This window comes from Cyprinus carpio, chromosome B25 (assembly GCF_018340385.1).
Source record: "Cyprinus carpio isolate SPL01 chromosome B25, ASM1834038v1, whole genome shotgun sequence".
Taxonomy (NCBI): Eukaryota; Metazoa; Chordata; class Actinopteri; order Cypriniformes; family Cyprinidae; genus Cyprinus; species Cyprinus carpio.
In genome coordinates this window covers 2,285,838-2,309,565 of record NC_056621.1, presented here as the reverse complement: position 1 = coordinate 2,309,565, position 23,728 = coordinate 2,285,838, and the positions used below count along the sequence as shown (strand labels likewise).

At 32.7% G+C, this 23,728-nt stretch overlaps 2 protein-coding genes and 1 long non-coding RNA gene across 3 annotated transcripts in view; 2 read left to right on the top strand and 1 right to left on the bottom strand.

Annotated features, from left to right (window-relative positions):
• The window catches only part of myo9ab (myosin IXAb), a 709,890-nt gene that overhangs the window by 82,270 nt on the left and 603,892 nt on the right, over positions 1-23,728 (top strand).
• Positions 8,247-10,359, top strand: LOC109084787. The gene is made up of 3 exons (XR_006158598.1): positions 8,247-8,347; positions 8,563-8,634; positions 10,300-10,359. It is a non-coding gene; the product is annotated as an uncharacterized LOC109084787 (long non-coding RNA).
• rsl24d1 (ribosomal L24 domain containing 1) lies at positions 12,030-20,895 on the bottom strand. Its single transcript, XM_042753085.1, has 6 exons — positions 20,709-20,895; positions 19,371-19,484; positions 14,288-14,360; positions 14,152-14,215; positions 12,460-12,545; positions 12,030-12,379 (listed from the first exon to the last, which is right to left on the bottom strand). Exons 1-6 carry the CDS (start codon positions 20,787-20,789, stop codon positions 12,312-12,314), a joined length of 486 nt encoding a protein of 161 aa, XP_042609019.1. The 5' UTR covers positions 20,790-20,895; the 3' UTR covers positions 12,030-12,311.

The following is a 23,728-nucleotide window of genomic DNA, read 5'->3' as shown; positions in this document are numbered from 1 at the left end:
TGGTTTTGTGGTCCAGGGTCACATTTGTTGTTCCAGAAGTCTCATGCGTTTGGAACAACTTTGCACATGATTTGAATTGTCAAATGTCTCCTTTGCAGAAAAAAGCCCCGGGGCGTCATCTGCGACACGCTGGAGGAAGTCCGAGTCCAAAAGCAGACGCGGTTTACGGCGTCAGCCTGAATCTCTGGACTCGGTGGACTCGGCCGTAGCCTCGCTGTCCTCCGTGTCGTCCACGCCTCACTATCGCTTTCGCTCGTCCTCTTCTGGGCCGCTGTTTTCGTCAGCCTCTCCTGGGGACTTGCACATCCTCCCCGACCAGGAGGGCTCCGGACAGGCTTCCCTGACCCCTCGATGTGCCTCCAGCTGCGAGAAAACCCCTCCCCGGCCCAGAGGGAACCGAAGCTGCCCGCCAAAAACCCGCGAGCCGGGAGAAAGCAGCAGCGGCGGCCGGAGGAGAGAGCATGACTTCGGTTCTTCTCAGCCTTTGGTGCTGTATGGGAGTAATGAATTTATGGTGTGACGACGATGGTGTCCAACATTAGCCGGAGCTGGTAAAGCAGAAACACCAATGGATGTCCTGAAAGAGAAAATGCTTGGAAATCAGCCTTCAGTTGCTTGCCCTTAAGGAACTTACTAAAAAACCAACGCTGAACGACCTGCTGACTGTAACGGACCTGCTGGACCGGTCTGTTTTCACAACAAGAATAGCTGAACAGGGAAAGAGCGATTTTTAACGTCCATTTTCATGTTTACAGAACTGAGCCAATGAGAAGTCAAGCCACTTCAACTGACTGCATGCCGTATTGCTACCATATTGTTTTCACTCTATGATTAAAACCTTTGATAAAGTGCTAAATATGTAAAATAATATTATATTATTGACAAGGGTCGAACGAATCGTGTAAATAGCTGAAATCCCCTGTGCTGCTGGTTGAACCAATGTGAAAATAACGTCTTTTTTGTGTTGCAGATTGAAAACTAGGGCGTGTGAATCTGTGTGTGTGTGTGTGTGTGTGTTGTTTCTTATGGGTCTGACACAAACGCGCACGATTTAGGTCTTATTTCATCCCATTTCTGCATAATGCAAACAATCTTGGTTTTCTATGCAAAATCGGTTTGATTGTGGGGTGAAATCTGACCCCGGGCATGTGCTTTAACCCACGTTTTTTGCTTTTTTTGCTTTGTTTTCCATTCAGATGAAAAAGCAAAAGTTTGATAAGGGATGAAAAGTCTGATGTGTGTTTTTCTGTAGTTTTACTTGACATCCTTTTTTCTTTTTTTCTCATCAGTGTTATGCACAACCAAATCAGGACTTTAGTTTTTTTGGTAAATTGCTTTTTTTTTTTTTTTTTTTTTTTTAAGTATATTGTGTTTTACACATGCTGATATTTTATTGTGAATTTCAAGTATATTAATATTTTTGGTGTTCCATCGTGCCATCTGGAGTCGCACGTTTAGTTGGCCATAACATCCTTTCTGTTTAAAATCTTAGATTTAATTTAGGGCTGATTTATCACAAACATCCTCTGCTGTGGATTTTTACCCTTTAAACTGTCATTAGTAGATTAACATGCAAACTTATAGCAGTAAAGTACATAGAAAAAACAAGGACACGTAATAGCAAAAAGCTCAAAGCTTCACTATATAGTTCGTTTACGCAGTCGACATTGCTGTTTATGTGCAGGGAATGTGTCTCCAGAAGCTGTTTACTCTTTTCGATGTGCTGTTACAGATATCTATGTCTATATCTATGTCATATCAGTCATAGCCTATTGCAAGAAACCATCACCATGGTGCAATATCACAAGAGACATTAAGCTATGTTTTTATGTTCTGGTAAGTATACTTGGGTACTGTCCTAAACTTTAAGTCCACTAATGCTCAAAAGCGGGCGTGAGAAGGAAACGGTTGCTTGTTGCGTCCTGCGTAAGTGAATGTGATCACTGTAGCATGCCACACTATTATCAAGTTTCTCTTTTACAGCTACTGTATTTAAGACCACGTTTGAGGCCGGAAACATACTCTGTGCAGAAACGCAAACCTGGATGCAGTTACTAACGGTGCGGTCACAAATTTCAGCAGAAGTTTTTGTGGAAAAGGTTATCCATTGATACTGGACTGCTATTTGAATGACTGGATTTCATCTGCAAAATTTCGCCATGTGAGAGTAAAAGTCACTGCAACCTTTTACTGTGGCTTCATAACACTTTGAGTTATGGAGGGCATAAAAAGAAAATAAATAATAACATGCTTTAGTGACTCAAATTGAAAAGTTGACATTGACTTGTCATGACATACTAAGTTGAAATTATGATTTTAAAAGTTGAAATTCACAAAAAAGTTGAAATTATGACATACTGTACTAAGTCATAATTATAAAATCAGAAATTGAGTCGCAATCACGAAGTACAAAGTCATAATTATGATTTTAAAAGTTGAAATCGACAAAAGGTTTAAAACTTTAAGTTCTTAACTTTAAGAAAATTAGGTTATTATATACTGTACTAAGTCATAATCATGAGATAAAAGTTGAAATTATGGTCTTAAAAGTTGAAATTGGAATTATAACAAGTCAAAATTATATAGAGATATAACGGCAAAAAAGTATTCATATAAGTTTTTAATCTCATAATTGACTTCGTATGTCAGTTTTAACTTGAGCGAAAACTTTCCCTCTTATCTTATAACTGTGCCTTTTTTGTCATAATTTCGACTTGGTTTATGATCACTTTGACTTATAAAGTCATAATTGTGTCTAACTATGTCATAATTAAGACATGACAGAAACGGACTTCAGTAATCGGATGAGTTGCTGTCAGATTTAGGTAGCTAGCAATAAACATGTTGACAGGTGAACTAACATTATCTTAATTCTCTTCAAACTCGCCCTGGAAGAGAAAAAACAAAACAAACTGACCGTGGTGTTAATGAGCTTTAAGCACGCTCTTCAGAACGCAGAGACACGTGATTCTGCGTCGATTAAAGCGCGCGCGCATGCACTTGTGTAGAGTATGTTTTTTGGCGTAAGACTGTTGGCGTAAAAACAAGGGGATGTAACTGAGTGATGTAAATATCTTGCATATGACGATTATTTTACGTTGAATGATACTGCTCTGTGTGTTTTGATGGACTGACAGTCTCTACAGACAGATTTGTGATTTCGGAGTTTGTGTTTGTGCTCTTGTGAGCGCAGTTGTAAACGGTGCAATTTGTGTAATATTTCTTTAATGTGTAAATGTAAGGATGTAAAAAAAAACATAATCATTGTCTTATTAAAAAAGAAGAAAATAAACGTGCTGATGTTTTCCTTAGTCTGTCGAAAGAGAGAGAGAAAGGGAGGATGGAAACCTATTCTTTCTATATAAACTGGGAATTACAGTATTGGAATGAATGGAAATAAATTTAAACTAGAATAAATAATTTGGAATAAAGTCGAAATAATTTGAGAATAAATCAAAATATTTTGAGAATAAAGTCAAAATTATCAGAATAAAGTCGTAATGTTTTAAGAATAAGGTCAAAATATTTATAGAATAAATTTGAAATCATAAAGTAAAAATTTTTATAAAATACAAAAAATATTTAAAAAAAAATCTAAAAAAATAAGAATACACATATTTACTACATTATCAACAAAATAACAACACTATACTAAAAAAATTATATTATAAGAAAAAACAACAAAAAATCACGAGAATAGATGAAAAATGTTGAGAATAAAGTCAGAATTATGAGAATAAAATCGAAATTATGAGCATAAAGTCAAAATTACTCTCATAATTCTGACTTTATTATCTATATATTACACCTATAATCTCATAACTTTAGTTTTTTTGTTTTAATTTTTACATTTTTTAACATGACATTAAAAGCCATCGTACTTTTCCCTGTCAAAAATGTTAGTCAAAATGTTTTGAAAATAAATTAAAAATATTATTAGAATAAAGTCAAAATGTTTTGAGAATAAAGTCTAAATGTTTTGAGAATAAATTAAAAATATTATGAGAATAAATTAAAAATATTATGAGAATAAAGTCAAAATGTTTTGAGAATAAAGTCAAAATATTATGAGAATAAATTAAAAATATTATGAGAATAAAGTCAAAATGTTTTGAGAATAAATTAAAAATATTTTGAGAATAAAGTCTAAATGTTTTGAGAATAAATTAAAAATATTATGAGAATAAAGTCTAAATGTTTTGAGAATAAATTAAAAATATTTTGAGAATAAATTAAAAATATTATGAGAATAAAGTCAAAATATTATGAGAATAAAGTCAAAATGTTTTGAGAATAAAGTCAAAATGTTTTGAAAATAAATTAAAAATATTATTAGAATAAAGTCTAAATGTTTTGAGAATAAAGTCTAAATGTTTTGAGAATAAATTAAAAATATTATGAGAATAAAGTCAAAATGTTTTGAGAATAAAGTCAAAATGTTTTGAGAATAAAGTCTAAATATTTTGAGAATAAATTAAAAATATTATGAGAATAAAGTCAAAATGTTTTGAGAATAAAGTCAAAATGTTTTGAAAATAAATTAAAAATATTATGAGAATAAAGTCAAAATGTTTTGAATAAAGTCAAAATGTTTTGAAAATAAATTAAAAATATTATTAGAATAAAGTCTAAATGTTTTGAGAATAAAGTCTAAATATTTTGAGAATAAATTAAAAATATTATGAGAATAAAGTCAAAATGTTTTGAGAATAAAGTCAAAATGTTTTGAGAATAAAGTCAAAATGTTTTGAGAATAAAGTCAAAATGTTTTGAGAATAAAGTCAAAATATTATGAGAATAAAGTCAAAATGTTTTGAAAATAAATTAAAAATATTATTAGAATAAAGTCTAAATGTTTTGAGAATAAAGTCTAAATGTTTTGAGAATAAATTAAAAATATTTTGAGAATAAATTAAAAATATTATGAGAATAAAGTCAAAATGTTTTGAGAATAAAGTCAAAATATTTTGAGAATAAAGTCAAAATGTTTTGAGAATAAATTAAAAATGTTTTGAGAATAAATTAAAAATATTATGAGAATAAAGTCCAAATGTTTTGAGAATAAAGTCCAAATGTTTTGAGAATAAAGTCCAAATGTTTTGAGAATAAAGTCCAAATGTTTTGAGAATAAATTAAAAATATTATGAGAATAAATTAAAAATATTATGAGAATAAAGTCCAAATGTTTTGAGAATAAATTAAAAATATTTTGAGAATAAAGTCAAAATGTTTTGAGAATAAAGTCAAAATGTTTTGAGAATAAATTAAAAATATTATGAGAATAAAGTCAAAATGTTTTTGAGAATAAAGTCAAAATGTTTTGAGAATAAAGTCAAAATGTTTTGAGAATAAATTAAAAAATAATCTGAGAATAAATTAAAATATTAAGAGAATAAAGTCCAAATGTTTTGAGAATAAAGTCCAAATGTTTTGAGAATAAAGTCCAAATGTTTTGAGAATAAAGTCCAAATGTTTTGAGAATAAATTAAAAATATTATGAGAATAAATTAAAAATGTTTTGAGAATAAATTAAAAATGTTTTGAGAATAAAGTCAAAATGTTTTGAGAATAAAGTCAAAATGTTTTGAGAATAAATTAAAAATGTTTTGAGAATAAATTAAAAATGTTTTGAGAATAAATTAAAAATGTTTTGAGAATAAATTAAAAATGTTTTGAGAATAAATTAAAAATATTATGAGAATAAAGTCAAAATGTTTTGAGAATAAATTAAAAAATAATCTGAGAATAAATTAAAAAATATTAAGAGAATAAAGTCAAAATGTTTTGAGAATAAAGTCAAAATATTTTAGAGAATAAATTTAAAAAATAATCTGAGAATAAATTAAAATATTAAGAGAATAAAGTCCAAATGTTTTGAAAATAAAGTCAAAATATTATGAGAATAAAGTCCAAATGTTTTGAGAATAAATTAAAAATATTATGAGAATAAAGTCAAAATATTATGAGAATAAAGTTTTGAGAATAAAGTCAAAATGTTTTGAGAATAAAGTCAAAATATTATGAGAATAAAGTCAAAATGTTTTGAGAATAATGAGAAATAAAGTCAAAATGTTTTGAGAATAAAGTCAAAATGTTTTGAGAATAAAGTCAAAATGTTTTGAGATTAAAGTCAAAATGTTTTGAGAATAAATTAAAAATGTTTTGAGAATAAATTAAAAAATGTTTTGAGAATAAAGTCAAAATGTTTTGAGAATAAAGTCAAAATGTTTTGAGAATAAATTCAAAATGTTTTGAGAATAAAGTCAAAATGTTTTGAGAATAAAGTCAAAATGTTTTGAGAATAAAGTCAAAATGTTTTGAGAATAAAGTCAAAATGTTTTGAGAATAAAGTCAAAAATGTTTTGAGAATAAAGTCAAAATGTTTTGAGAATAAAGTCAAAATGTTTTGAGAATAAATTACAAATGTTTTGAGAATAAATTACAAATATTATGAGAATAAATTACAAATATTATGAGAATAAATTAAAAAAATATTATGAGAATAAATTAAAAATATTATGAGAATAAATTAAAAATGTTTTGAGAATAAATAAAAAAATATTATGAGAATAAATTAAAAATATTATGAGAATAAAGTCAAAATGTTTTGAGAATAAAGTCAAAATATTTTGAGAATAAATTAAAAAATAATCTGAGAATAAATTAAAATATTATGAGAATAAAGTCTAAATGTTTTGAGAATAAAGTCCAAATGTTTTGAGAATAAAGTCCAAATGTTTTGAGAATAAATTAAAAATATTATGAGAATAAATTAAAAATATTATGAGAATAAAGTCAAAATGTTTTGAGAATAAAGTCAAAATGTTTTGAGAATAAATTAAAAATATTATGAGAATAAAGTCAAAATGTTTTGAGAATAAAGTCAAAATGTTTTGAGAATAAAGTCAAAATGTTTTGAGAATAAAGTCAAAATGTTTTGAGAATAAATTAAAAATATTATGAGAATAAAGTCAAAATGTTTTGAGAATAAAGTCAAAATGTTTTGAGAATAAATTAAAAATGTTTTGAGATTAAATTAAAAAATGTTTTGAGAATAAATTAAAAATGTTTTGAGAATAAATTAAAAATGTTTTGAGAATAAAGTCAAAATGTTTTGAGAATAAAGTCAAAATGTTTTGAGAATAAAGTCAAAATATTATGAGAATAAAGTCAAAATGTTTTGAGAATAAAGTCAAAATGTTTTGAGAATAAAGTCAAAATGTTTTGAGAATAAAGTCAAAATGTTTTGAGAATAAAGTCAAAATGTTTTGAGAATAAATTAAAAATGTTTTGAGAATAAAGTCAAAATGTTATGAGAATAAATTAAAAAAATATTATGAGAATAAATTAAAAATATTATGAGAATAAATTAAAAAATAATCTGAGAATAAATTAAAATATTATGAGAATAAATAAAAAAATGTTTTGAGAATAAATTCAAAATGTTTTGAGAATAAATTCAAAATGTTTTGAGAATAAATTAAAAATGTTTTGAGAATAAAGTCAAAATGTTTTGAGAATAAAGTCCAAAAGTTTTGAGAATAAAGTCCAAATGTTTTGAGAATAAATTAAAAATATTATGAGAATAAATTAAAAATATTATGAGAATAAAATCAAAATATTTTGAGAATAAAGTCAAAATATTTTGAGAATAAATTACAAATATTATGAGAATAAAGTCAAAATGTTTTGAGAATAAAATTGAACTGATATGATTTAATTCTCTGAAGTTTAACTTTTTCTCAAAATATTTTGACTTTATTCTCAAAACATTTCAACTTTATTCTGGTAATTTTGAGTTTTATTAAAATATTTTTGACTTTCAAAACATTACGACTTTATTCTCTTAATTTTAACTTTATTCTCTTAATTCTGACTTTATTACAAATATATTACACCTTTAATCTCATAACTTTAGATTTATTTTATTTTATTTTATGTACATTTTTTAACACGACACTAAAACGCCATCGTGCTGTACTTTTTCCGAGTCAGAAATGCTCCGTGAGGGTTCACCGGCACTGTAAGAGTTAACAGACAGCCGGGTGACAACATAAACAAACATCAGAGAAGGTTTGGTTGTCATGGTGATGGTTTCGTAAGGGGCGTGTGTGTGTGTTTATGTTGCCTGACTGTGATGATTGTGTTCATCATCGACGCTCGGAGAAGGAAAGAACGAGTAGAATACGATGAGACTAACGTATGAGATACCAGACTGAACAACAGACAGCGTTGAAAAAATCTCGCTCTGGAACTCCTCTCAAGCGCTCCCTCGTCGAGCTGATCATGTGTTTGATGAGGCCGCTCGCGCGAGTGTTCCCGTGGCTCTTCCGGTGGATCTCGAGCGGTGCGTGCTAAAGCGTCACACACACTCACACTCACTCTCTCACTCGGATCTGTGCGTTCGCTGTAGTAGTGTGTACCACACACACACACACACACACACACACACACACACACACACACACACACACACACACACACACTCACACTCAGATCTGTGCGTTCGCTGTAGTAGTGTGTGTTCAGTGTTCAGTGAGCTTGCTGTTGTGTGTTGAACAGGGAACGTGAACGTGATGATACGCGATGACGAAGAGACGCCCGTGTTTTTTGACCTGGAGACCACCGGACTGGGTAATAATGCAATACACTTCTTATTAGATTTAAATATATTACACAGATATTGTGATCTGTTAAGATTTTTATAATGAACACAACCGTCTATAGAATGTAATATGCCAGTGATACATCTATTATTAATTATGTAGCAATTAATTAATTGCTTTATCATTTATATAAAAAATTAAAAAAATATAAATATAAATTAAAAAAAAAAAATTAAAAGTGAAAACAAAAAAAATATTATAATGTCAATATATAAAAAAAAAAAAAATAACAAAACTTACAATATTTCAGTATTTTAGTGTAAAATTACATTCATTGTGTTTTTAAATATTTTTATAATTCGTTTTTTTTTAATTAGTTTCTTGTTAAAAATACTTTTTAACGGTTTTTTGCTGTAGAATCACATGCAGTGTGTTTCTAAAAATGATACTTTTCACTCATAGGTCACACTTTACAATAATCATGTACTAACGCCTAAATTAATACTTAATTCATCATCAACCAGTGGTTATTAAAGGTGTTAACTGATCGTTAACTAGTGAAGAGGTGTCTTGAACTACGACTGGAGTCATGGGTTCACGCATGAGTAACACAGACTTAACTACATGTGAGTACATGTTTGATAGTTAGTGGATTAATTAACATTTAGGGGTAAACTAAATTGAACAGCCCCTTTAAGAAGGAAGAAGAAAAATCATTGGATAATGGAGACTATAAATAAAATTATATATAGATTTTTTAAAACGATGCACGTAATTGTACAGTAAAATATTGTATATATATTTAAAAATATGATCACCAAAAAAACCTATAATGTAATTTCACACAAGATTCTTAATATGCAGAATGTTGTGGGGGTTTTTTTAAACAAAATGCTGCATTAAAAAAAATCAGTGGATAATGGAGACTATAAGTGAAATATATATAGAATTTTTAAAAATACAATGCAAATAATTGCACATTAAAATATTGTATATATATTTAAAAATATGATCACCAAAAAAACCTATAATGTAATTTCACATAAGAATAATTAATTAATATGCAGAATATAGTTTTTTTTTTTTTAACAAAATGCTGCATTAAAAAAATCATTGGATAATGGAGACTATAAGTAAAATAAATTTAGATTTTAAAAAATATTGGATGTAATGGTACATTAAAATATTGTATATATATTTAAAAATATGATCACCAAAAAAAAACCTATAACACTTCATTTCATACAAGATTTTTAATATGCAAAATATTGTTTTTTTTTAACAAAATGCTGCATTAAAAAAATCATTGGATAATGGACACTATACATAAAATATATATAGATTTTTTAAATGATGCACGTAATTGTACAGTAAAATATTGTATATATATTTAAAAATATGATCACCAAACAAACCTATGATGTAATTTCACACAAGATTTTTAATATGCAGAATATTGTTTTTTTTTTTTTAACAAAATGCTGCATTAAAAAAAATCATTGGATAATGGAGACTATAAGTGAAATATATATAGAATTTTTAAAAACACAATGCATAATTGTACATTAAAATATTGTGTATATATTTAAAAATGTGGTCACCAAAACCCCAACTGTAAGTATAAACCTGACGTAGATTTATAAACTTCAGAAGCACTTCCCCCTGCGGTGAACATGTTCTTGTCTCTGCTCAGACACGTCTGCGTGTGATATCGTGCAGCTGTCGGCCGTCAGCGGGGACCGGGTGTTTAACGACCTCGCCGTCACGCCCCGCCCGGACTGCTCCAGGCGTGTTTAAACGTGTATCTGCCTGCCGCGCTGCTCCATGCAGAAGGATGGCGCCTCTACTCGAGTCACGGGGCTGACTGTAGACGGCCCCCGTCTGCTCTTCAAGCGCCGTCCCGTGCCGACCGTCTCTCACAGACGGGCTCTGAGCGACTTCATCTGCTTCCTCAAGACCTTCCGCAGGCCCTTTCTGGTGGGACACAACAGCAGGCGCTTCGACTGGCCCATCCTGACCCGCGTGCTGGCCCAGTTTGACCTGCTGGAGGAGTTTGAGAGCGTGGTGACCGGATGCGTGGACACGCTGCCGCTGAGCAGGGAGATGTTCCAGCTGCCCAGATACTCGCAGCAGTTCCTGGTCCAGCACTTTCTGCAGGAGCCTTACGGCGCTCACGACGCCTCTGAAGACGTGCGGGTGCTGCAGGAGCTCTACAGAGTCTGGAGACCCAGCCCCGAGCTCGTGAGGAAGCACAAGCGCACCCCGTGATGCACAGAAACAAATACTGCTGCGTGTGTGTGTTTACACCAATCAACTTGCACTGAACTCAAGGATTCAGAATTATTTCAGACGTACAGTCAAACCAAAAATGATTCAGACACCAGATATAAGTTTTGATATTTGTTGAAGTTTTGGAGATGTTGAAGGTGTCTAAATATTTTTTGGTTTGACTGTATATATATATATATATATAGTGCCTTAGTGGATGCAATAATTTTACAATGAAAACATTTCTTTTTTTTTTAGCTGATGCATGCAGCTATCCATAACGGTTCTTATCAATTTCATTTACTTATTTTTTACTGAAGAGCTCGAAAAAGTATTGAATATGCAGCGGTGCAAGATGTGTGCATTATTGCAATGTTTACATTATTTTCTGAGTTCACTGACAAAGCCGTCTGTAAATTATGGCACAATATATATTTTTTTTTTTAAAGAAGCAATTGTAAGATTTAAGAAGTGTCATGTTTCGTTTTAATTTCTGTTTTAGTCTAAAATCAGGTTTTGGTTTTCAGAACCAGTTAATCATCCCCTCATTTTCAAAAACCAATTATAACTCACAACATAATTCAGAATTAATATAACTCATAATTTAATTTAATTTCTACGTTTACATACTGAAATTATGCATTCATTAACTGGAACCATTAAATATTAACCATTTTTAAGGCCTGAGTGTTGTCTCGTTTGTATTTTAGTTATTTTCTGAATTACAGTTGCATTTGTTTTGAACACTTAAAACTGTGTATTAAATATAAATGCTACATCTATATAACTTTTTGTAAAATATGTGTACTTAAAACATTTAGCATTTTGGTAACTAAAATTGAAAATATTTTTTCAAAGAATGCATGTAAACCTAGTTTAAAACGTGCATTAATATATAAAACAAAATTCTTAACCAAAATTAAAATGTAATTAATAAAAATTTAAAAAACTATTTTATTAAATGCATTGTGTTTTGAAAATATAAAAAAAAAATCACAACTTTATATAAATTTTTTAATTAATATGTTTTAATATTTCCAATTATGTTTAAATACAAAATATGTTTAAATACAAAATGATGGATAATTTTCACATATCTGCATATTGGTGGCAGCTATGGCCTTTAAAAATAACATTTTCAAAATGATCACAGACGTAGTTGAAGTTTTTTATTAGAATTATGAGGTGCTTGGATAGTTATCACAACACATAATATTAACACTTTATAAACCCAAAATAATATTCAGCCGCTAGAGCAACAGGAAGGAAATTTTAAAGTGGATTAATCCTGGAGAAACGTCTGACCCCGTCCCGTGGACACGCTGGATTCTGATCAATACTCATGTTTATGCAGATCAGGAGTGACCACATGCTCAATTCTCTACACTTCTGTGACACACAACAGTGAAAGTCCAAATGAGAAGCGTTTTCTTCGCTTCACTCGTCCATCTCCACGTCTTCGGCCAGCTTCTGGACCATCTTGTCCTCCAGCTGTTTGGCTTGACCTGCAGAGAGACGGCAGACGTGAGAGCAGGGCATCGTGGGACAGGTTTGGGTGAGGTTTCGTCAGAGCAGCGGGGCTTACCTGCGTGTGGAGCTCTGATGAGGTGAATGTTCTTCTTGACTTCACTGATATTTGCTGCATCGTCCAGCTCTTTGCCCTTCTTCAACCTGAGGAAATATGGAAATGTTCATGTAAATGATGGGCACAGTAACTGAAAAAACAAACTTTTAGCAGAATTAAAATGAAAACAAAACATACAAATTGTTTTATTTGATGTGGAAAAATAAACTAAAACTGAAATAAAAACTGATAAAAATTAAAACATTAAAAAAAAAATAAAAATAAAAAAACTACCAAAAGTATTTTTCTTTCTTAAACTTTAATGAAATAAAATGTATTCCAAATCTATTTAACCAATATAACAACAAAACAAAAAACATAATAAAAAATATTAATGTACTAAAATGAACTAAAAATAAAAACTAATAAAAATGACATAAAAAACACAAAAAAAACAAATAAAATAATTAAAAACAAAAAAAAAAAATAATAAAAAAAAAACCTTACAAATAAAAACAAAAAAATGACAAAAAACAAAAAATAAGATAATTATTTTAAAAACTCATAAAACATTTTTTCTTAAAACTTAAAATATAAAAAGTACTTATCTTAATTCAAAAAAGGTATTTTAATTTAACTAGTTGCCAAGGCAACATCTCTCATTTACATTAAGGTAGGGCTGTGCAAAAAATCGAATGTGATTTTCATGCGCATCTCTTCAGTAAAGGTGCTCCTGTGATTAGTAGTATATCTCCAGCACGTGCGTTCAGATCAGGGTTGCCAGGTTTTCACAACAAATCCTGCCCAGTTGCTTAAAATCGATTTTTGTGTAGACTGTCAGTGAATTACGGCTCTGTGTAGTTAATGCCGCTCCACCTGAACCAGTGTTGCCAAGTCTGCGGTTGTTTTTCATGTCCGCGGGTTGAAGCGACCCCAATACCAATAACGTGATATTTAGCCCCTAAAATGTGAATATTACCAAGAGAACCCTGCCAAACAAATGTATATTTTAACCCCGGGATGCAGTTTTTATCGGGGAACCTCCTGGAAACGCGATTGGACTAGTTTTGAGAAGCAATCTGGAGCAGATTTGTTCTATGAAAACACTGGCAACCCTGATCTGACAGCACGTGCTGGGAGATACATACTAAATCACAGGAGCCTCTTTACTGAAAGAGATGTGCATGAAAATCACATTCGCTTTTTTGCACAGCCCCTACATTATTTCAAAAACAATATATATATATATAACTATATATATATAGTTATATATATATATATAACTATTGTTATAATATATGAAGAGTTCATTTTCAAAAACATATCTAAATAAATAATAAATAAATAAAAAAAAAAACTAATAAAAATGACCAAAAACTACTAAAAATGAAAAATGAAAACAAATATAAAATACACAAATATTTATAAAGGTTTAAACTCTAATAATAAAAAAAACTTTAAACACAAAAATTACAAAACCTTTAACTAGAATTAAAAGGGAAACAGAAAACCTTAAAAAACAAAAAAAAAAAAACAAAACAAAAAAAAAAAAGGAACACAGACTATTAAATGGAGACTATGAATAATGCTATGATGCTAGAATAACTACACATGGACCCATCACATGTATGAATCCGCTGAGCAGTCACGGTGAGGTAACAATCAAATGAGTCTTCAGTTCCAGGAGAATGACTGAAGCGAAGCTAAACCAACCTGTTCATGATGAAGCGCGCCTGCCGTTTGTTTTTGATGGCTTCAACCTTCTTCATGGCCTCCACTGTTCAACACAAACACAGCCGTCAGAGTCTGTGTAAGCAACATCAATGAGTGTGTGTGTGTGTGTACTCACTGGTCTTGCTCCAGAGCTCTCTGTTGTATTTGACAGGAATATTTCTGCGCTTCTCAAACTCCAGTGAGTTATCCTGACAAACACAAGCAGTGTTTTATTTGATGAACGAACAGCTGAATCAGTGTGTGAGAGAGTGTGTGTGTGTGAGAGAGTCTGTGTGTGTGAGAGAGTGTGTCTGTGTGTGTGTGTGTGTGTGTGTGTGTGTGTGTGTGTGTGTGTGTCTGAGATTGATATAGAGTGTGTGTGTGTGTGTGTGTGAGTGCGAGTGTGTGTGTGTGTCTGTGTGAGGTGAGTGAGGTGGTGTGTGGTGTGTGTGTGTGTGTGTCGTGTGTGAGGTGAGTGAGGTGAGTGAGGTGTGTGAGTGTGATAGAGTGTGATAGAGAGTGTGTGTGTGTGTGTGTGTATGTGTGAGGTGAGTGTGTGTGTGTATGTGTTTGTGTGTGTTGTGTGGTTTGTGAGGTAGTGAGGTGTTGTGCGTGTGATGGTGGGTGTGTGGTGTGTGGTGTGTGTGAGGTGAGTGAGGTTTATAAATTTTTTGAGAGAGTGTGAGTGAGTTGTTTTTTTTTTTGGTGAGTGAGTGTGTAGAGTGTGAAGAGTGTGTGGTGAGTGTGTGGTATGTGATGGTGTGTGTGTGTGAGTGTGATAGGCAGAGTGTGTGTGGGTGAGTGTGTGGTGTGAGGTGGTGAGGTGTGTGAGTGGATAGAGTGTGTGGTGTGTGTGTGTGTGTGTGTTGAAGGTGAGTGAGGTGTGTGAGTTGAATTAGAGTGTGGGTGAGTGCATTGTTTTTTTTTTTTTTTGTTTTTTTTTTTTTTGTGTTTTTTTTTTTTTTTGAATTTTTTTTGTGTGTTTGTTTTTTTTTTTTTTTGTTTTTTTTTTTTTTTTTTTTTGTGTTTGATCTTTTTATTTTTGGTGTGTTTGAATTTTGTTTGTTTTTTTTATTATTGGTTTTTTTTTTGTTTTTTGTGGTTTTTGATTTTTTGTGTTTTTGTTTTGTGTTTTATGTTTTTTTTTTTGTTATTGTTGCTTTTTATTTTTTTTTTGTGTTTTTTTTTTGATTTGTTTTTTTGTTTGTTTTTTTTTTTTTTTTTTTTTTTTTTTTTGGTTTAGGTTTGAGTGGGTTTTGATTTTTTTTTTGATAGCATTTGTTTGTGTGTTTTTTGTGTTTTTTTGTTTATTTTTGTGTTTTTGGTTTTTTTTGTTTTTTGTTTTTTTTTTTGATTTCGTTTTTTTTTATTTTTTTTTTTTGTTTTTGTATTTTTTTTTTATTTATTTATATTTGTATTTTATTTTTTTGTTTTTGTTTGTGAGATAATTTAGTTCACTTTTTTGTGTTTTCTTTTTAATTTTTTTCTGTTTTTTTCTATTTATGATTTTATTGGTATGAGTATTTTTTTTTATTTTCCTTTTTATCTGTATTTTTTTGTATTGTTTTTATTTATATGTTGTCTTTTTTTTTTTTCTTTTTTTTTTGAGTTTTTTTTTTTTTTTGTTTATTGTTTTCTTTTTTTTTTTTGTTGTTGTAATTTTTGTTTGGGGAGTTTTTTTTTTGTTTTTTGTTAGTGTTTTTGTGTTATTTTGATTGTTTTTTTTTATGTGTTTTTTTTTGGAGTTGTTGAGTGCTTTTTTTTGTTCTTTTTTTTTTTTTTTTGTGTTTTATTTTGTGTATGTTTGATGCTTTTTATTTGTTTTTTCTATTTTTTTTTGGATTTTTTTTTTTTTTTTTTTTATTTTTTTTTTGGATTTTTTTTTTTTTTTTTGTATCTATATTTTGAATTTTGTGTTTGATAGTTTTTGTATTCTTTTGTTGTTTGTTTTTTATTTGTTTGGAATTGTGGATGTTTTTATTTTTTTTTGATTTGATTTTGATTTTTTTTATTTTTTAGTTGTTTGATTGCTTTGTTTTTTGTTTTGTTGGTGTGTGTGTTTTGTGTTTTTTTTTTTTTTTTTAATAATTTTTTGGATGGTCATGTTTATTTTTTGTTTATCTTGTTTAGTTTCTATTTTTTGTTTTGCTTTTTTTATTTTTTTTTTGTATGTTTTTTGTTTGTCATGTTTTTTAGTCTTATTTGTATTTTTTGATTATTTTTTTGTTAATTTAATATGTTTAATTTTTTTATTGTGTTTGCTTCTATATTTTTTTTTCCTGGTGTTTGTTGTATTGTTGTTTTTGAGTATTCTATTTTTTTATATATTTTTGTGTGTTGGGTTTGGGGATGTTGGGTTTTGGTGTGTGGTTGAAATGTTTGTTTTGTTGTTTGTTTTGTTTGGTTTTGTATTTGTGTTCTTTTGGGGTTTGTTTGTGTGTGGTGTGTGGTTGTGGGGGGGTGGTGTTTGATTGGAGGGTTTTTGTGGGGTTCTTGGGTTGTGTGGGGGATGGGTTTGTTTTTTTGTGTGGGGTGGTGAGTTTTTTTGTATGGTGGTTTTTGTTGTGGTGGGGGGGTGGTTTTGTTTTGGTGTGTGTGTGTGGGTTGTTGGTGTGGGGGGTGGGTTTTGTTTTTTTTTTGTTTTTTGGATGGTGGGTGTGTTGTTTTTGTTGTGGTGGGAATGGTTTTTGTGTGGTGAGGTTTGGGGTTTGTGTATGGGGCACGCTTTGTGTTTTTATGGTGGGGTGGGTTTGTGTGTGTTTGTTTGGTGTGTGTGGATGGTTGTTTGTTTTTTTTTGGTTGTGGTGGGTGTTGTGTTTGTGGGGTGGGTGTTGAAGGTGTTGTGTGTGTGGTTTTGTGGTGGGTGGTTTGGTGTTGATTTTTTTGTTTTTTGGTGGTGTGTTTTTGTGTGTCGTTTGGGTGTTGGTTGTTGGTTGGTGTTTGTGATGTTTTGTTTGGTTGTGTTTTGGTGTTGTGGTGTTTTTGTGGTGTTTTTTGATTTTGTGTGAGATGTTTGTTTGTTTGTTACTTGGGTGTGTGGGTGGGGTTTGACGGGGCGGTGTTGGGACGGGGTTTTGGGTGGTGGGTGGGTTGCAGGTGGTGTGTGGGGGTTTTGTTTTCGGGTGGAGGTGTGTGATGTGGGTGTGTGGGGGAGGTTTTTTGGGGTGGGTGGTTGGTGCTTGTTTGGCTTTTGTTTTTGTGGTGGGTGGGGGGTGGCGGTGGTGGGGGTTTTGAGGGGTGGGGAGGGTTGGGGTTGGGTGGGGGGTGTGGGTGTGGGTGTGGTGGTTGGGTGTTGGGTTTGGGGGGCGGGTGTTGTTTGTTATGGGGTTGGGTGATGTTTTTTGTTTGTGGGGGGTGGTGTGTTTTGTGTGGGTTTTTGGGTGCGGGCGAGTGGTGGTCTGGGAGTGGTGTGTGGTGTTTGGGGTGTGTGTGGGTGTGGGGGGGGTGGGGTTTGTGTTTGTGGCGTGTTGATGTTGGGGTGGAGGCGTGTTTCTGTGTTGGGTGGTGGTGGGTTTGGTGTTTTTGAGGTGTGGGGGGGGTGGGTGTTGGTCGTTTTTTTTTGTTGTTTGATGATTTGATGTGGGTGGGGGGGGGGTGGGTGGGTTTGTTTGTTTTTTTGTGTGGGGGTGTGGTTTTTTTTTGGGAGGTGTGTGTGTGGGGGGGGTTTTGTGTGGTGTTGTGTGTGTGGGGGGGGTGGGTGTGGTTTTGTGTGTGTGGGTGGGGGGTTTGTGGTGGGCGGGTGTGGGGTGTTGGTGGGTGAGGGGTGGGGTGTTTTTTTTTGGGTGTGGTTTTTGGGTGGTGTGTGTGGTTGTTTTGGGGTGTGGAGTTTTGGAGTGTGGTTGTTTTGTTTAGGGTGTGTGTTGTGTGTTTTTTGTTTTTTTTGTGGGTGTTGTGTTGAGTTTTGTGTTTTGTGGTGTGTGGTGGGGGGTTGGGGTTTGGGTGGGGGTGGGCTGCAGTTTTGTGGGGGGGGGTTTGGGTGTTTCTGGTTTGTTTGTGGGGGGGTGGTTTGTTGGTTGTTGTTTGTTTTTTTGTGGTGGTGGTGATAGAGGGTGTGTTGTGGAGTTTGTTGTTTTGTTTGTATTTGTGTGTTTTTGGTTGAGGTGTTTGGTGTGGTACTGTGATATTTTATTTTTGTGAGTTTTTTGGTTGTGTGTGTGTTTTGTGTGTCTGTTTTCTGTTTGATGTTATTGTGTGTGTGTGTTTGTTTTGTGTGTGAGTGTGGTGGTGTGTTTATGTGTTTTGTGTGTGTGTGTTTGAGGGTGTTGTTTATGGTTGTTTGTGTGTGGGGGAGGTGGTTGTGGGTGTGTGTGAGGTGTGGTGGAGTGTGATTTGTGTGTTTTGTGGGGTGTGGTGTGTGTTTGTGTTGATGTGGGTGTGAGGTGTGTGTGATTGTTTGTGTGTGGGGTGGATGTGTTGTGTTGTGTGTTGTGAGGTGTGTGGTTGTGTTTGTTGTGTGTGGGGTGTGGGTGTGGAGTGGGTGTGTGTGTGTGTTGGTGTGTGTGTGTGAGGTGTGTGTGTGTGTGTGTTGTGTGTAGGTGTGTTGGTGTGTGTGGGTGTGGGTGTGTGAGTGTGTGAGGGTGTTTTACTGTGTGGGTGTGTGGGTGAGTTTTGTGTGTGAGTGTGATGTTGATGTGTGTTGTGAGTGTGTGTGTGAGGTGTGGGTGTGGTGGGTTTGTTTTGAGTGTGAGTGAGGTGTAGGTTGTGTGTGAATGTGTGTGTAGTGGTGTGTGGTTGTGTGTGTGTGTGTGAGTGTATGTTTTTGTGTGTTGTGTTGTGGGTGTGTGTGTGTTTGTGGTGTGATTTTGTTGTGAGGTGATGTGAGCCGTCTTGGTGAGTGATGAGGTGGTGTGTGTGTTATGAGTGTGTGTGTGGTGGTTGGAGTGCGTGTGTGTGTGTGTGTGAGTGTGTGGTCTGTGTTGTGTGAGTGGTTGAGGCGGTGGAGTGTTAATGAATGTGAGTGAGTGTGTGTGTGTGTGTGTGTGAGGTGAGTGAGGTGAGTGAGTGTTGTGAGTGAGGTGTGTGTGTGTTTGTGTGTGTGTATAGTATGTGTGTGTGTGTGTGTATGTGTGTCTGTGAGTGTGTGTCTGTGTGAGGTGAGTTGAGGTGTGTGTGTGTGTGAGAGAGTATGTGTGTGAGTGTGTGTGACAGAGTGTGTTGTGTGTGAGAGAGAGAGTGTGTGTGGTGTGTGTGTGTGTGTGTGTGTCTCTCGAGTCTCTCACCACTGTCAGCTCTTTGCCCGCTGACTTCCTGAACGCTTTGGTCCATCTGGTCTTTCTTGGGTTTCGCTTCTTCTTGAAGTTTTTGTGGCATTTGGACCGGCAGAACCTGAAGACTCAACACACACACACACGTGTCAGGATATATGCCAACACAAACTCAGAATATGACAAAACTACCATAATACTACTAACATGTTATTTTTTGACATGGTAGTATGATTATACCGATATATATATATAAGTATATATATATATATATATATATATATATATATATTATAATTCTATATATATAGAACATATTTCACATCTAACATGATTTTTACCAAACTTCATACTAATACCATAGTATGTACATTTATTTTGATTTTATAATGATTGATTTTAAAGTTATTTGTTTACGTAGTGGCCGTTTGTCAACAAACGAACACTTCTAGCACCCTGGGCAGGTGATGTACGCAGGCAAGAAATACAATCACATTCCAGCTGGATTCAGGGTTGTGGCCAGCTGAGCAAACAACACAGCATCTCTCGCGCTGGTAAGAACCACACTACTGCCCTCAGGTGTCTAAACCAAACAGTGTAGTTATTAAACTAACCACGAATAAAGACTAAACATATAAATAAAAACAATTAACTGAACAAAAAAACAAAAGAATATTACCAAAATATATATTACTAATATAAGCAAAATCATAATAGTAAACAAATTAACAAAATTACCACTACTGAAAGCAAACTAATGCAGCTCCAACAGTTTATTTTTATTATTATTTTTGCAAATTATGTATTTTATATACACACTTTGATATGTATGTGTGTATTTCTATTTCTAACATTTTTCTTTAAAATAAATTGTAAAGTAATTAAGTAATTTATTACAAAGAATTAGTAATTATATATACACACACACGTGGGTGTTTTTATACAGTTTATGATACACACACACACACACATATATATACAAATATACATGTATATAAAACGTTATATCAGTGGCGTGCGGTGGTGTTATAAAATGAGCAGGGCAGTTATATATTATTATATATATTATAATATATCTATACCACACACACACACCACACACACACACACACACACACACACCCATCCACACACACACACACACACACACAGTAACACCATGTTTTTAAATGTACTCTGATATTATGTAGGTTTTTAACATGTAGGTGTCACTGAACTCTCGTGTTTCTGTATCTACTATGGTAAGGTTACTGTTCGAGGTAAAGAGGACACAGCTCTATTTCTCTCATTATAACACATCACGCGCTCGTGTTCACAGCAGATACAAACACCAGACCGACCGCGCGCACTCACCTTACAGTCGTTGCGCACAAACATCATCCCGTGTCCCGGATAAACCGGAGCCGAGCAGAAATAACACTTCTCGATGCGCATTTTGATCGATTACTATGATTTCACTCGCACATGTGCCGCTGCGTCGCGAGCACAATCGGAAAAGAGGACGCGCGTTTCCGCTTCCGCCGCATGACGTCATCACGCAGACAACAGACGTTGCCGCCACCGAGAGGCGCGGAGAGTCATTACCGTACATTCACACCGAATCAGACGGTGAAGTCATGACAATATGTGTTTTTCCATTACTTTAAGTGATCAAAAATACAAATAACCAATTTGAACAACTTATACAAGATATATATATATATATATATATATATATATATATATTTTTTTTTTTAAATATTCATTTGTTATATAAATAATATATACATCATTATTTAATAAAATAATAAACAATTGAATTATTAAATAAATGAAAGATGTTAATATTTACACAAATAATACATTTGCAGGTTAAATATGTTAATATTTTAGTTATTGAAATAATTAAATAATCATTTAGTTTTTAAATAAATACATTTGTAATAAATGATCATTTTAAAGTAAATTATTCAAAAGTTATTTAAAATATTAAAACAGTTAAGAAATATTTTAGTTATTAAATAAATAATTTTTTAATATATAAATCAAGAAGTTTGTAAATAATGAGTTCTATTAATATGAGATTTTTTTGTTTTAATTAATACGTTTTATTATAATAGTTTTAGTTTAAAAAATGAATAATATAATTATTGAATAATTTTGTCATGTATATATACATACATATACAGTACATACATACAACACACACACACACATATATATATATCTATATATATATATATATATATATTATATATATATATATATCATATATGTATATAAATTAATAAATGTATTTATTTTACATTAAATTGATTACATTTTATACTAATTGTATTAAATATAATATTAGTCTACCCAAGCAACATCCCTGATTTAATCTCTGACATTAAATTCATTGAGAGTTTCATTTTTCTAGTGTATCACTAAAACTAAACAAGTTCTGTGAAGGAAATTCAAGAGCCAAAGAAAATATATTTTGGGAAATATTTTATTATATTGTGCATTGTTCTGACCACTTTTTGGCACGTAACGGAATTAAACTGGTACAACATGCTCAACATATAATAATGCAAATTATAATAAATCAACAGGCAACGTCCATTAAAGTTCACCAAAATTCAGACCCTCTGAAATATACAACTTGATATTTCTTTGGCACATTCACAGAGAAATGCATTGATTTAGCAAACAACCGAAACATAAACACATGAATAATTAAAACACTAATGAAAAATACAAAGAATGATAATTGAGCATTCCACACCCCTAATTCAAAGTCTTTGCGGAGTAAACTCACATTGATGTGTTCAGAAGAAGACTTGCATCAGGTTCTCAAAATTTACACATAAGAGCCCGCAGCAGACAAAACACACAACTTTACAAAAAACAAAAAGTCAAGTCTACACAGGGGCGACCGTACCAATCTTTGGTCTCTTGTTTGTGTTCTGAAAGCATGATTTCGTGCCGCTTCGATCGAAAGGGTTGTTTCGAAACAATGATTATATTTTCCACAAATCAATCCTGTGATAAAGCACCGATCACAGTCCAGTCACACGTCATACAAACACACACTCAGTCATTCTCACATCCGTCCGGGCGAGATCTGTCGTCTACAACCCAATGAAAGAAGCAAACATCTCTTTGGATTCCAGCGTCCGTCACCAAACCTGTGCCACTACCATCTATAATGGAAAAAGTAGCAAAGAAAAACCCAAAGTCTGGGCGCTTTGACTAGAACGAACGAAAGCTTGGCTACACCAATGAACGCGTTTCTTTTGGCACTTTCAGATATACAGAAATATATAGCATCTATCTTTGGAGGTTACAGCATTTTGGCATCATTGTATAACTTCTCATTTCACTCTTTGGATCAGGCATCTAATATATTGCAAACGATCCTCCCATCATAAGGCCGTCGACATTTCATAAAGCTATTTTATTTTTATTTTTTTGGTTATTTTTAACGTATTCACCTTCCTTAAGAAAACAAAAAACACAGAAAGCATCCCTCAGTTTGTATAAAACATGCAAAAAAACCAAGGTGTAGATGAGTTCGTTTGTTCTTTGGAACATATTTGGAGAAATGTAGCAGTCGATCACTTTGCTCACTAATGGAAGTGGAATGGGGTGCCGTCAGAATGAGAGTACAAACAGCTGATAAAAACATCACAGTAATCACAAGTAAACTCCACACCACTCCAGTCCATCAGTTAAAACATCTGGAGGAGACAAAAGCTGAAACAAGCACCAGATTCAGAAACACTTTTTTCACTGGAGGAGAAGCGTTAATTAGGGATTGTTTATTTTTGTTAAAAATGTCTTAATGCTGGATTTGTTTCAGCTTTTCTCTCTCTTGAGGACATTAACTGATGGACTGGAGTGCTGTGGATACTTGTGGATTATTGTGATGTTTTTATCAGCTGTTTTTGGACTCTCATTCTGACGGCACCCATTTCACTTCCATTGTGTGAGACACTGATGCAATGCTACATTTCTCCAAATCTGAGGAAGAAGAAAACAGACTCGTCTACATCTCAGATGGCCTGAGGGTGAGCACATCTTCAGCAAACGTTCATTTTTGAGTGAACTTTTCCTTTTAAGAAGCAAGAGTCAAATTATAAGAGCAACCAAAACGAATCAGAACTGAATCCTCCACGTAAGAATCAAAACGCAAACCGCACGCAACATCACGAATAACTCAATGAATAACAAACTCAAAATAATGGCTCGACAACTTGATACTCGCGCTCATGAATACATAAAACGTGGTCTCTCGGTACGGCTAACACGACGCTAAAGCAGCAAACCGAGGTCTTCAACCCCAAGAATGAAGAAGTGAATCAAAAAGTTTTAAACTGAGGTCTGAGATTCACTCGTGACTGATCCGTATC